Source organism: Aplidium turbinatum, chromosome 12 (assembly GCF_918807975.1).
Source record: "Aplidium turbinatum chromosome 12, kaAplTurb1.1, whole genome shotgun sequence".
NCBI classification, from domain to species: domain Eukaryota; kingdom Metazoa; phylum Chordata; class Ascidiacea; order Aplousobranchia; family Polyclinidae; genus Aplidium; species Aplidium turbinatum.
The window spans coordinates 17,352,390-17,367,070 of NC_137483.1; the positions used below are offsets into that span (position 1 = coordinate 17,352,390).

Consider the following 14,681-nt stretch of genomic DNA (forward strand, 5'->3'; position numbering starts at 1 on the left):
TGAACAAAAATCGAAATATTTCAATTTAAGAAACGTGATCAAACGAAAACTTTTACCTAATCTATTATAACTTTAGTATGTCTTGATGTGCTGTTACAAAGTTTATGATGAAATGATGGAAGACTGTCTTCCATCCTGTCATCCACATCTTCCATCCTGTCATCCACATCTTCCATCCTGAAAGCTGCCTTCTATGTCATCGCGTTCCGTGCTAATTGGTGGAGAAAGCTTTTTGCTTGTGGCCCCTTTTTCTAATGCCATGGTATTGTTCCCAAAATGTTTCCATGCTAAGAATATGAAAAGGTTCTTCCAGCTACAAAACTATGTGAAGCCACTAAAATAAAACGAAATGTTTGAAGATGTTTTAGACACCCACACTGAAGTATTAAAGCAATTTCGAATAAAAAATTTTGAATACTATAATTTATAAAACGAAACTTGGAGCAGACAATTGCAAAAACTGTAACAAAGGCTTTATAATAATATGTGTCAGGCAAGAAACTGTAGTGTGTCAATAGCTAGAGCCTATGGACATGCTTACTAAGGCGATGTGAAAATCAAAAAATTTAAAAAAATCAAAAATCGAATTATCACACAGGGTGACTATTGCTATGTAGAGTATTTCTGTAAAATTTCACGCAAAAATATTCAGTAACCTTAAACATGTAGTCGATTTTGTCAGCACAGAGTTGCCAGGTACAAATTTTTTCAAGAAAAAACTTTGTTTATCTTTTATAAATTGTAAAAATTTCCTACTTTAACAACCACAACAACAATTACATATGATGCGACTGCTAGTTGCCCTTTTAGGTAAAGGCTGGCGGTGTACGGTAAGATATTAAACAATCACCTGGCAACCCTATTTTTGCTTGGTCAGCAAAAACTGATGACATTAAAGCCTTTTTCACTTCTATGGCAAGAGTAGGAATGCACTGTGCATAAGATGACACTTTGGTTTTGTTGTAGTAATATGTATTACATAATCACACAACGCACTGCATTAATATTCGATTGTTTTCGCCGATTTACATTTGTTTTTTGACAGATATAGTAACTGCAACTCTCCAATGGTAGCTTACACATCAACCAACCAACTTTATATGTGCTTGTAAAACGTGCACAAACGAATGAAGAATAAAGACAATGAACAAGAAACAATGGTGAATATCAAAACATTGTACTGCAGCCAATGAAAATCAGATTTCGTGTCTGCTTTCGGCAAGACCCTACGCGAAGCAACTCTCGCCCGAATGAAACCATCCCGTCGTTGATGGCCAGCAACACTTCCACAGTCGTTAGTGGCTTCCCAAATGATACGCTGCACAGCCTGAGTATGGGCAGGAAAATGAGGGCATTCAAATTTTGTGTTTATCAAACCCTTTAGTTTATCTATGGTCAAGTGTGAAGTAAGGATAGACTCAGTAAGCGTGGCATGGTCCCAATCAAAGAGAACAGTGAGTTGGCATCCAAAATTAATTTTGGTTGGGTAAAAGTGCGGACAGAAACATCACAAGAGTAACTGCCTTTGCAAATATTTTCTAACATGTTCACAGAAAAAGATCGCAGAGCAGGATCATCACTGGATACCGGGGTATTGTCACATTCAGATGTACCAGGTGCAGCTGGTTCGAAAGGAGAGTCAATTTCTTCATCAATTGCTGCAGAAAACTGCTGTTTTTTTCCAGTTCTTATCCTCTATCACTTGTGACTTCTTTGCTGCAGCGAAATCATCTCCACGCTGTTGTTTGAGGCTCTTGAAAAACAAGTTTTTTGTGTGAATGATAAATGTAAAGAACACAAAATAATCCATGTAAATCAGTTCAGTTTGTTTTTATTTCTGACTATCACAACGAAAAACAATATATGCCAAACATAACAAATAATACTTTTTCGGACAAATGGCAGTAAAAATCAGTGATAGTCAAGAAAAATCTTCTCGCCATAGCACGACTAGCTTTAGTAAAAGCACAAGCTGCCTGCCTTTACAGACATAGCAATCAGAACATCTGAATCACTTTCCCACGAGGAAATGCCTTAGAAAAGCGAAAAATCCTTAAACCACCTACTATCTAGAGTTGGTTGCACTACATCTGCAATGGTGAAGTGGGGTTGTAGAATTGGCAGTAACCCATTCTCCTTCTCATATGGCTCCATTCAACAAATGTTGTTAGAAGAGCCATGTCAATGACAACAACTGACCAACCCCAGTACACAACATGGGACATGTCTATACATGACCCATTGACCCTGTTATCAAAGAATATACTTATAAAAGCCTTACATTTCATAGAAAATTACTAGACAAAAAAGTTTGAAAAGATACCGTATGTAAGAACTTACCTTTTGTTAACTCTCTTTTGAAGCATTTCCGTTGTTCTTTTGTCAAGAGGCCCAGTTTGGTATAACGGTGCTTCTACTCCACGATAACGTTGGGAGAGGAGAAACCTCAATTGCTTTAGGAATGCGATCTTCATTTGAAAAGAGAATAGTTACGGTAGCTTTTTTTCCAGCTTTCTGGAAAATTAATTCCTTATGAGTGCTTTGTCTCTGCAAACGTGCAATTAATTATTTCAACACATTAAGGTTTTGAAAAGTGTCTGCTAGTTGGTTATTGTAGCCTACGTGTACTGTTCATTCATGCAAGCTATATGTTAGTATTTTTAACAACTACCCTTCATCCATACGAAGATATACGAGTTGGTCTATGTTTTATGTCACTACCAAGCTTAATTAAAACCGGTCAGAGAAAAAGTTGCAGTAATAGGCTAAAGTACTTGAGTATCACCTTTAACAAAGTACAGAATGCAAGAACATATCGTAGTGTTGGTAAATCAGCAGTGGGAAGCTCCTTGGAGGGCCCAATGACAGAAGAGCTTTCCATGCTTCTTACTCTCTTTTTAGAACTTTTAGGCATGATTTAACAGTTAACAATGCTACCCACAACAAGGTCAGCTTTATGAACTAAAGATAATATGTGAAGAGACTAATGTATTTTTTGAAAAATAAACATAGCCCACTAACAGTACACAGAACTAAGAATTTAAGTGCTGAAAACTTAGTTGTCTGAGCCTTCCGTAATACTATGAACTTTATTAGTGTCATTCTCAAAGCTACATATAAAAAATGCAGAACCACAAACAGCAACTGCAACTGAATAAGCAGTTCTTATTCCAGAAGACATGATAATTACAGACACTGCCTCTTAGGCCTACTTTACACAATTTGGAAAACCTAGCCTAAACTAACTTTGAACCGAAGCCTGAATGATTATTTAACAACCAAGCATAAAATCATAGCAAACGCTCGCGCGCGCGTGTGTGCGGCACACAACGCGTTTTCCTAACTAGCCATTCAGAGCGCGCTATCTGGATCACGTGGATTGATGCGTTGTGATAGCATTTTTTGTGGAATCACCTGCAAGAATTAGAAAATACTAACCTTAAAACGCTTACATGTTTACGGATACTGAATTTTATTGCATAAAACTTCACAAAAATACTCTACACAACAGTAGTCACCCTGTGTGATAATTCGATTTTGTCCATTCAAATTTCACATCGCCTTAATGCTTACACCTTATTTCCATGTTCAGGTTTCAGGGTTGATCTCTAAGTGGTCAAAACTGGGTTTAAACCTGGTTTTAACCGGTCAAAACTAGGTTTAAAGCGGTCAAAACTGGTCAAAACCCTGACCTGACTGGTCAAAACCCTGTAATGAGTTGCTTGATCGTGTTCGCCAGAAAATCACTGAAAATGTGAGGGAGATGGTAGAAGGGTGAGGGAGGAGGGAGAAGGTGAGGGAGAAAGAAAAGATGAAATTGACTGGTGAATGAAGCATTTGAATATACTGGAGAGACTTGTTAATTCCAATTGTTCAATTGAGGTGTTCTACATAAAGTAGACAGGCATACTGGCATAGGGCATCACAACTTGTTCCTTTTCCGATAATCCTTTCTTGGCTTGACGTGTACTTTGCTTCAAAGAACGAATCATAAACTATCCTGTCTTTAATTTTTAAAGCATCTTAGAATATGCATTCGCATTGTTTTATTTTAACTGGATAAAATTTGATGGCAAATGTTTTTCATAAAAAAAATTGTTGGAATAAATTCTTGTACTTCAGTTGGCTGTGCAAATTGTTCATCGTTCTACCAAGCATTTTTTGGTTCATCAGAAACTTATTTTTAGAATTTGAATTTTCTCAGTAATTAAAATAACCAACTGATTGAAATATCAAAAACAAACAGAGAAGTTGAATATTTTTTGTTCCAAATCCAGCATTTAGGTTATGTTGATCAAAACAAAATATAGTTGAACATCATTACTAATAACATGGAGGGTAATACTTTTAATTCAATTGAAAAGCAACTTGATTCATACACTAAAGGGGTTTTGACCAGATTTGACCAGCAATAGGTGGTCAAAACTGCCCGGTTTAAACCAGGTTTTAACCGGTTTTTACCAGGCGGTTTAAACCGCCCCAGTTTAAACCGATCAACCCTGTCAGGTTTATTCCTTGTTGCAGTAAAAATAGCAGTAGGTTACGGCACCATCTTTGTTAATTAATAACATCTTTTTCTATGTAGCTTTTGTGCTCAGCAAACACGAACAAAGCTTACACAGGTTTTTTGTTTCTAAATCATTTTGAATCCTTTCTTTTATAGTTATTTTTGTATTTTTATAGTTATTGTTATTTTGCATTTTTTAGTTTTTTTGTATTTTTATAGTTATTTTGTAGTTATTTTGAAAAAAATCTGAAATCACAACTGTGTGTAAAACATCGGAATGGCCCGTTTCGGCTAGTCCGATTTGGCTAGTTCCCTATTCGGGTAGGCTACAGTCTTTCTCGGCTAGTTCCCTAAATTCGGCAAATTTGTGAAAATCCAACCATAATCCTTCTGTAATCCAACAAAATCCTTAAGTAAATCCAACAAACCAGCCGAAAAAGACTGCAGCCGAATCAGACTAGCCAAATCAGACTAGTCGAATCAGACTAGCCGAATCGGACTAGCCGAATCGGACTAGCCGAATCGGACCAGCCGAATCGGACTAGCCGAATAGTGGCAGACCCGTAAAACATGATGGCAAATTATTTAAAACTTCTGTGTTTCAAAATAGTTGCACAAAGCTGTTTGTACAAGATCACATACGGCATATCTACTATCTATACCAGTGTTTTTTTACTGTTTTCCTGACACCCCTCCCTTTTACAATAAATGTTATGCGCCCCCCTCGTTTTGAACAACTGTAACACCAAAAGTAAATTGGATTTGATGAACACAGGACTTAATATTAGTGGGTAGACTGGTAGAGTTAATTGGCATTTGTTTTCAATTTCAACTTTAGCCCTAATTTTAGCGGTCTGCTACTATTCGGTGAGTCCGATTCGGTGAGTTTCCAACCTCAAAACCCTAAAACAGCAAAGATAATTAGGCTACGGTACCTGATAATTTAAAAAAGAAAATTGAAAAAATCCCCCGTTAAGGGATCGGACTCACCGAAACGGGCCATTCCGCATTTTAGCGTATGGCAGTAGTCTACTTTGCATTTTGATTTAAGCCCCCATTCTGAGATTCTTGACTCAACCCCATTATATCTTGCTGTATATTTTATTGGCTGGTTTCAGTTTAATCACGGAGATCCACTTGCTTTTGGTTACTATACTTCTGCTGTAACAACCAGTTGGAAACCCCAGGTTGACCACTGCTGTTTAAGATGCTTCAACAGCAATATTGAGTGTAAAGTTGTTGTAGGCTAGATGTAGATGGTGGTCGACGAGAGGTGGTGGCAGAAAAAGCTGTATCAAAAGGACACTAGACAATGCGCCAATACTGTGAAGTGAACTTTTAGAAACGATGCACGTGCTGTTTTAGCCCGATTAGCGGTAGCGCACTACTTTTAATGTAGCAAACGTATACCTCAGAGAACAATGATATCATTTCAACGTCATTATAGAAAGATGTTCCAAATAAAATTTATCGTTACACGTCTTTCAAAAACACAACTGTTTCAAAGTGCGAATTACTGAGTCCTGCTCGCTTTGGCATGTCTTTTTCAATAAAGAAAATTTTGTAAATTGCAGCGCTGAAAGGAATGGGATCGTTGTATTTAATGAAGAGACGTTAAAAATCGGTACTAGGAAAGCTCAAGGACTTGCTTCTGTCTGAAAAAAAGGCCTCCACAATCGACTTTTCTTTCTGTACCAACGTGTCATTCGATGGCAACAACACACCAAAATATTCATCTTCGGATTTGTGACTGGTGTTGGTGTCACTCTAATTTGATTGATTTTTTTACGCATTGTTTCCACAAAAAAAACTCCAAAAACGAGTCTTTTTTCATTTTAGATTGGAAAGTATTGTGTAGCGCTAGTGGGAGTGCAACTGAAAGAAGTATTGCGCCTCTTCGCTACCGTATATTGAAACAAAAGTAGCAGCACTACCAAAAATGTAACAGCACTACAAAAGCAGCACGCTACTGCCCACCTCTAATTTTCAATCAATCAAATTACAAGTGTTGTTTGTAATTCAAGTACCTTAGGCATAACAGAAACATAGCTATCAACAATATCCACTATTTTGTAGTGCAATGTTGTTTCAGGTTCATTCACATAGTGTCAAGATGTATATATTCTATATATGCAATAGATTGAGTTTCGCTTTCAGTAGTATGATCGTTGCTTACTTCACAATGTAATAGCCTACTAACGACTTGTTTTAGCATGAGGCTTAAACAGGTCGTTAGTATCCATTCTACATTGTGAAGTTCATATTTTAGTTTGCCTAATTTCTTTCAGTTAAAACTACAAAGTTTGATGCTAAAACTAGAAATGTCATACTTACAATCAATCTTTTACTAATAAATACTAAACAGTTTTAACCATTTTATGTCCTTTCATTAATGTTTGGTTTAATTTTGAATTTTTATCGGACCGACAAACCTTTGATAACTTATTCCTGGCAGTTTTGCACACCTGTGTGTAAAGTGTAGTGTAGAGGCTTTTGACGCAATGCCGGTTACCGAGATTGAAATATATTTGCTGCAAAGAACAGTTTTGGCTTGTATTTCAATATGCTTACAGTCCATTAATTTTCCATAATACTTAATATATTTTATAGGCCTTGAAGCAGCTAACAGTTCTTGCAAGATCGATTTGATTTATTCATCCATTCCATATTTTACTTATCAAAATGCTTATATACAATGCGAATGGATTGCTTCTGGTAAGATATCGTCCTTAGCAATGCTGAAAACCAAAGACTATTTTGACTCGGCAGTTCAGCAAGCAAATGCTCTATTTTCTGTAAGAAATTGTTCATAATGTTATTTTCTATTTGATGAATTTTGATTGCTTATATTTTTTTTAAATGATAATTTTGTGTTGTTCATGCAATCAAAAATTTTTTTCTTAGTTGAGTAAGTAGTATACCATAAAGCAGCATGATCGAATGACGGTAGTTTTTAATAAAACCTTCCAGGCATAGGCGCCGGGTTTTGAAAATTGCCAAGGGGGCAAACTTTCTAGCCGACTGATTGCTTACATTCAAAATGCTGATGTTTATTTGTCAGCATTGATGTTTGTTTGCGTCTATCTGCCATTGTATATCGCCAAGCTTTATAACGGTACACGACAAGTGGGCGAGACAAGGTGGGCGATACCCACTTGGGCGAGACCAGGTGGGCGATGAGTCAAGTGGGCGGCGAGTCAAGTGGGCGACGAGTCAAGTGGGCGAAGAGTCAAGTGGGCGACGAGTCAAGTGGGCGACGAGTCAAGTGGGCGAAGAGTCAAGTGGGCAACGAGTCAAGTGGGCGACGAGCCAGGTGGGTGACAGACTAAGTGGGCGACGGCCAAAGTGGGCGACAGTAGCCCAAGTTTAGCCATTGGGAACGGTGATGACATGTTTAATTTATCTAGTTGCTTTGCGGCGTCACGGTTAATGGTGAAGCTAAAGAGAAACCCCTCAGAAAAGAAACAAACAAATGGCCAAAAGTGGTTGAAGTGATTATAAAATCATATTTTCTGTTTTTGATCATAAAATATGACTTTTAATTTTTACTTTAAAATACAATGATTGAGGCAATGAGAGTTCTTACGCTGAGTTCACGAAGCATTGGAAGCAACATTTTCATTAATTTTTGTAGTCTGGTAATAGGGCTTGTTGTTTGATCTTAATTTGCATTGTGACATCATCTTGACACATTATTTTGTAATTTGCGGCGTCACGGTTTATCGTGAAACTTAAGCGAAACCCCTCAGAAAAGAAACAAACGAATGGCTAAAGAGTAGTTGAAGCCATCGAAGCTTGTCGGTCGTTATAAAGTTATATTTTCTGTTTAGATCATAAAATATGACTTTCAATTTTTACTTTAAAATACGATGATTGAGGCAATGAAAGTTCTTACGCTGAGTTTCACGAAGCATTGGAAGCAACATTTTCATTATTTTTTGTAGTCTGGTAATAGCGCTTGTTGTTTGATCTTAATTTGCATTGTGACATCATCTTGACACATTATTTTGCAATTTGCGGCGTCACGGTTTATCGTGAAACTTAAGCGAAACTCCTCAGAAAAGAAGCAAACGAATGGCCAAAGAGTGGTTGAAGTCATCGAAGCTTGTCGGTCGTTATAAAGTTATATTTTCTGTTTTAGATCATAAAATATGACTTTTAATTTTTATTTTAAAATACAATGATTGAGGCAATGAAAGTTCTTACGCTGAGTTTCACGAAGCATTAGAAGCAACATTTTCATTATTTTTTGTAGCCTGGTAATAGCGCTTGTTGTTTGATCTTATTTTGCATTGTGACATCATCTTGACACATTATTTTGCAACACACAATCCAGTCTCTGAATATTTTAAACACTTGCGGTAGGTCACTAGGTCAGCCAGTGCTGAGATCTTAACAACTAAGTAGCTGGTTTGGTAGGTACATGCAATTGAATAGACATTTGAATTTTTGAGTGATTTTCAAGCGAAACAGAAGTTTTTGTTAGTTGTTCGAGTGTGTTATTGTTCAAAATACATGTAAAAACTTACATACGAATCATTAACTACGGAGATTAGTATAAATTTGATGCTCTAAAAATAAAGTCACATTTTTCAATTTTTAGGTCATAAACAAAATGGCCCTAGTAATGACTGTCAGTCCAAATGTTTTCTGTAAACTGCTGATGCAGCTACGAAGCGTCTAGACTAGAGCATTCGGATTAAAAAATATCAGTTGACTTTAAGTTCCAAGTTAAAATTATGACTTATGCTTCTTGAGAAGTCCCACATAGTCTGTGGTGGATCCTGTCCATTAAAGTTTTATTGGTACTTTCACATACAACATTGTAAATGTAAGTTAATAGCAAGTCTCTATGAGACATTGGATTTTCCGCGCACATACGATTTATAGCGTCTACTCTACAACACCAATTGTGCGCTGTTTTTTTGTTGTTGTTTTTTTTTCGGTCATTTATCGGTCATTGACTGATATGAACGTTGAAGAAACGTTTGTCTTTTCTAACTTTTCTCAGGTAAAACACGACAACGTTTCTCAGCGAAACTTAATGTTGTAGCTGGTCAGGAAGTGCAATTTTTTTTTTGTATCAGCTACTTGAAAGGAAATAATTTCATCAGAAAAAATGACCGAAATAAATAAAAAATGACCGAATTTTTACAAGTCATTTCGGACAAATGACTGAAAAGTCTCAGCGAAAAAAAACAGATTGCGCGTGCTATGTTGGTGGCTGTAGCGTTTTCATCAGCATCGATGGTGGCCGGAAGTTTTTGCAACATACTCCATCGATAATGAACTAATGATGTTTGAAATTCTTGATGATACCTTGGTCTGAAGGATGGACAGAAGAAGTTGTGTGTTTGCTGGAAATAAAACACAACTTTTACTTATTTATGGTGAGTTTTGTCGATGTTGTTACGATGGTTGCTCAAGAGCTTTTCCCGTGCCTTCCATATCCGTGAAATTTGCGCCTGTGCCACCTCAAATTTTGCTGCAACAACTCTCTGCGACATTTTCCTCTTTAACTCTTTGATTACAAGTACTCTTTCAGCTAAAGCCAGATCTTTTCGTTTTACAGATTTGCTTGACATGTTGACTTAACAAAGCAGATCACCAAATGATTTTTCAAAAGTTTTAGATTCATCATTGCAATATTTTACATAGATTCAACGTCTTTGTTTGCAGTGCAACGTTTAGCACATAAGATTATGGTCTGGGGTTACAGACATTTGTCTTTGTTTTGATCGCATGCGTCTGGAGTGGACAAATCGGACAATCATTCGATTGGTGACTATATATATGTAGGCCACGACATTCTGAAGAAGCGTGCTCACAAATTGAAATGACCTGAATACTTGGTATAAAACATGCAAGGCAAGCAGGGATATCTAAAGAAGGGGATACGAAGGCTTTTATTACGTCTGACAATAGAAGGGCTTTTGTTTATCGTAAATAATCTGCGTTTATCGTAAAATGATAATTGGCACCGATAGTAGTTTACTAAATCTTGTTATGATAACTTGCATTGCACTATTAGCATCAGGCCTGGATATTCACAGCATGCTCATGGTTGCTTGTTAATTCAACTACCCATATACTTGCTTTAAAAAACAGCTTACTGGTAACTTTTCAACTGTCTTTGTAAACAAGTATTCTTTAAATATGCTCCACTTAACATTTGCTAACTGTCTCCTGTAGCTCACTGTACCAGCTGCACTACAAAACTTTCTACGATTTTAAAAAGAACCACATTTTAAAGCACTACAAACTACCGCCCTGGTAGTGTCATGAGAATAAGGCAATCGCTGCGAGCCTTCATATCCCCTTCTCTAGATATCCCTGAAGGCAAGTCGTAGTTGTCACCACAATCGAAAGCGTCTTTTGAACGATACTCAGCTACCGGTACTTTAACAAACAAGTCAGAAAAATAGTTCGGTACGAAGTATGGCAGAAAGTTCCGAGCCACTATTGAGTCAGAGAAAACGCAAACAAATTTTAGATGGCGGATATACGTATGTTTTCGACGAGCGTAGCGTATCATCATCAAAGCAACACGATGTCACAATGCAAATTAAGATCAAACAACAAGCGCTATTACCAGACTACAAAATATAATGAAAATGTTGCTTCCAATGCTTCGTGAAACTCAGCGTAAGAACTTTCATTGCCTCAATCATCGTATTTTAAAGTAAAAATTGAAAGTCATATTTTATGATCTAAAACAGAAAATATAACTTTATAACGACCGACAAGCTTCGATGACTTCAACCACTCTTTGGCCATTCGTTTGTTTCTTTTCTGAGGAGTTTCGCTTAAGTTTCACGATAAACTGTGACGCCGCAAATTACAAAATAATGTGTCAAGATGATGTCACAATGCAAATTAAGATCAAACAACAAGCGCTATTACGAGACTACAAAAAATAATGAAAATTTTGCTTCCAATGCTTCGTGAAACTTAGCGTAAGAACTCTCATTGCCTCAATCATCGTATTTTAAAGTAAAAATTGAAAGTCATATTTTATGATCTAAAACAGAAAATATAACTTTATAACGACCAACAAGACAAGCTTCGATGACTTCAACCACTCTTTGGCCATTCGTTTGTTTCTTTTCTGAGGGGTTTTGCTTAAGTTTCACGATAAGCCGTGACGCAACCACTCTTTGGCCATTCGCTTGTTTCTTTTCTGAGGGGTTTCTCTTTAGCTTCACGATAAACCGTGACGCCGCAAAGCAACTAGATAAATTAAACATGTCATCACCGTTCCCAATGGCTAAACTTGCGCTACTGTCGCCCACTTTGGCCGTCGCCCACTTGGTCTGTCGCCCACTTGGCTCGTCGCCCACTTGACTCGTCGCCCACTTGACTCATCGCCCACCTGGTCTCGCCCAAGTGGGTATCGCCCACCTTGTCTCGCCCACTTGTCGTGTACCGGCTTTATAATGTAGGCTCAGGCCTCGAAATTCACGGCGGACATGTCCGCCTTCACAGCATGTGATGTCCGCGGAAAGTACCATCTAGATCGGTCATATTTGTCCGCTGAGAAATAACACAGGAACTAGCGATACAAATCGTCATTGCATAGCACGAACAATTGTTGCAATAATATATTTTCCAGCGCATTCTAGCGCGCATGTGGAAAATGTGAATACTGTATCTCTTAGCTTCCATTCAAGGAGGAAAACTTTCGATTTTTACGTTGCTTCAACGATTGATGACATTGAATCAGCGTAACAAAAGTGAATTTTTCGCTAAGAATTGATAGGAGTACAGGTACTTCTACACTAATCACGCGCAATTTAGTTCAAGTTTTACGTCACAATGTCTGGCTTTGATCTCCGAGTAATAATGATACGGCAAGGTTGGTTACTAAATTAGATTATACGAGTAGGCTATTACAGCAAGATGCAACAAAATTTGTTAAGTTTTGGTATTACAGTAAGAAAGAAAAGATCCAAGAAAATTTCACTTTCGCTTACTGACACGCAAAAATAAACTTAAAGAAAAAAGCCTCTGAAACTTTGCACAGCAGAAAATAGTAGCGTTGGTGTAGAAATTTTCCGACTCCTGCCCAGAGTATTGTGGACGCAATAAGCCACACGACCTTGTTCGGGGGAAGTTAATCAGTTATGTGACGTATTGACCAGCTACACGGCGCTTTGACTCTTCAAGAGCAAGTCGTTGGTCTGATGAAAGCCTTTCAGAGTGACTATACTGATTTTTTAAAAAGCCTTCTAAAACCGTATAGTCCGGCAGCTCGTGACGTTTTTGTAACATCATAAGGTACAAAAGGTTTGAGTGTTTTATCAACCTTGCCCACTGTGGGATGTTCAGAAACCCACATCCGAGGTTTCACTGCTGGGGCGTTTGGGGGCTACGGCCCGGTGAAAAACCCATTTTGGGGGTCAAAAAAACATCATAAGGTACAAGAACAAAACCTACGCCAGAGTTTATGCCTTCACTTGTAGACTTTGGAACAAGTCGATCTGGGTGCCCCAGGTGGGGCATTCCCGAATAAGGGGCCCCCAAAGTTAGGGCAAAATACATAAAAATAACATGATAAGGTACAATGATGGAACTTGTATCATCAGTTAGGTTAGGGCATGTTCCACTGAGTTTAAAACAACTTTTCTTATGGCCCCAAGGTGGGGCTTGACCTTATTTTGGGTGTATAACCCCTAAAATTCACAAAATTAACATCATAAGGTACATGGATGAAACCAAGTGTAGGTGATAGTACCTCACTTACGGATTTCAGACCATTCAAATTTGGTCGCGCCAGTGATGCATTCCCGAATAAGGAGCCCCAAAGCTGGGACAAAATACGTAAAAATAACATCATAAGGAAGGCTACAAAGATGGAACTTTTATCATCAGTTGGAACGCGTTCCACCGGGTTCGAAAAAACTTTTCTTGTGGCTCCAAGGTGGGGCTTAACCTCATTTTAGGATATACAACCCCAAATTCAAGGTTGTAGCCTGTTTGGATGGAACCAAGTGTTTGCAAAACGTCAACATTTTTTTTGCTTCACCTGAGGATTTTTCCTAGCACAAAGACTGATACTGGGTGCGAAAGTCATAATTCCTTAATAAGCAACTATAATTTAATATTTCACCGGTTGAAGACTGTAGTGTACAGTAGCATACGTACATGTGGTATCAAGAGTACCTATGTGTTACATACGATCTGGCCATTGCAAAACATGCCCTCACCATTCAAGAGCAAGAAAGTCCAAAATGTGACCGCTTGTTCATATTACTGGGTGGTTTCCACATTTGCATGGTGTTCTTTAAAGCTATGGGTAAGTACTTGGATGGTTCAGGTGGTCCATACATCCTAACAGAAGCTGGTATTCTTGCCGAAGGATCTCTTAACGGATTTCTGCGTGGTATTCATTACAATAGGTGCAAACAAATACACGTTCTTTTCGGAACTGTTTATTATGTCTCTAGCTTTATTGCGAACGTTGTTGATACGAAGCACTTCATTAACAGAATGAATGCGTGTCACAATAATGGCGGTAACGGATTAGCTCACGTGGTCATAGAATAGAAAAAGGCGAAGTGACTGATCTCTGGACAGGTATTGTGTTGCGTAATGATATGACGTCATCAACATCCCCCTTTCAATGAAAGGCGTTATGCATAGGATCGCAGGTTTACTATAGTATGAAAGAGAGATCATTTGGGGGTTAGGTTACATAATGTAAAACGTATGGCAACACATATGATTACGATATGGCTACACAATGCAAAACGTATGGCAACACATATGATTACGATATGGCTACACAATGCAAAACGTATGGTAACACATAGGATTATGATATGGTTACACAATGCAAAACGTATGGTAACATATATGATTACGATATGGTTACACAATGCAAAACGTATTGTAACACATGTGATTACGATATGGTAATTATATTTACAGCGAAAAGGTAAATGCTCAAGAGGTGAAGATGCAAGCATAATGCTAGAAGTTTTCAATGATATCTGGGCTAATGCAGTTAAAATATATCACATATAACTCTATACACAAATGCAGAATGTCATCAGGCTGTAGGTTGTTAAGGAAATTACGTAGTATGGTAATCATTCAACCACACAGGGGCTCTACGCATCCGTCTTGGTCGTTCTGAAGAGCTACTTCTGGGGTAGCTTTCAGAGGGTGCGTC

General features: G+C 37.8%; 1 protein-coding gene across 1 annotated transcript in view; it reads left to right on the forward strand.

Annotated features, from left to right (window-relative positions):
* Positions 1 to 14,681, forward strand: part of LOC145780878 (uncharacterized) — a 127,856-nt gene that overhangs the window by 9,358 nt on the left and 103,817 nt on the right. The window contains exon 3 of the mRNA XM_082592530.1: positions 7,118 to 7,302. Coding sequence (XP_082448656.1) covers positions 7,118 to 7,302 — 185 coding nt within the window. The remainder of the gene's footprint in view (positions 1 to 7,117; positions 7,303 to 14,681) is intronic.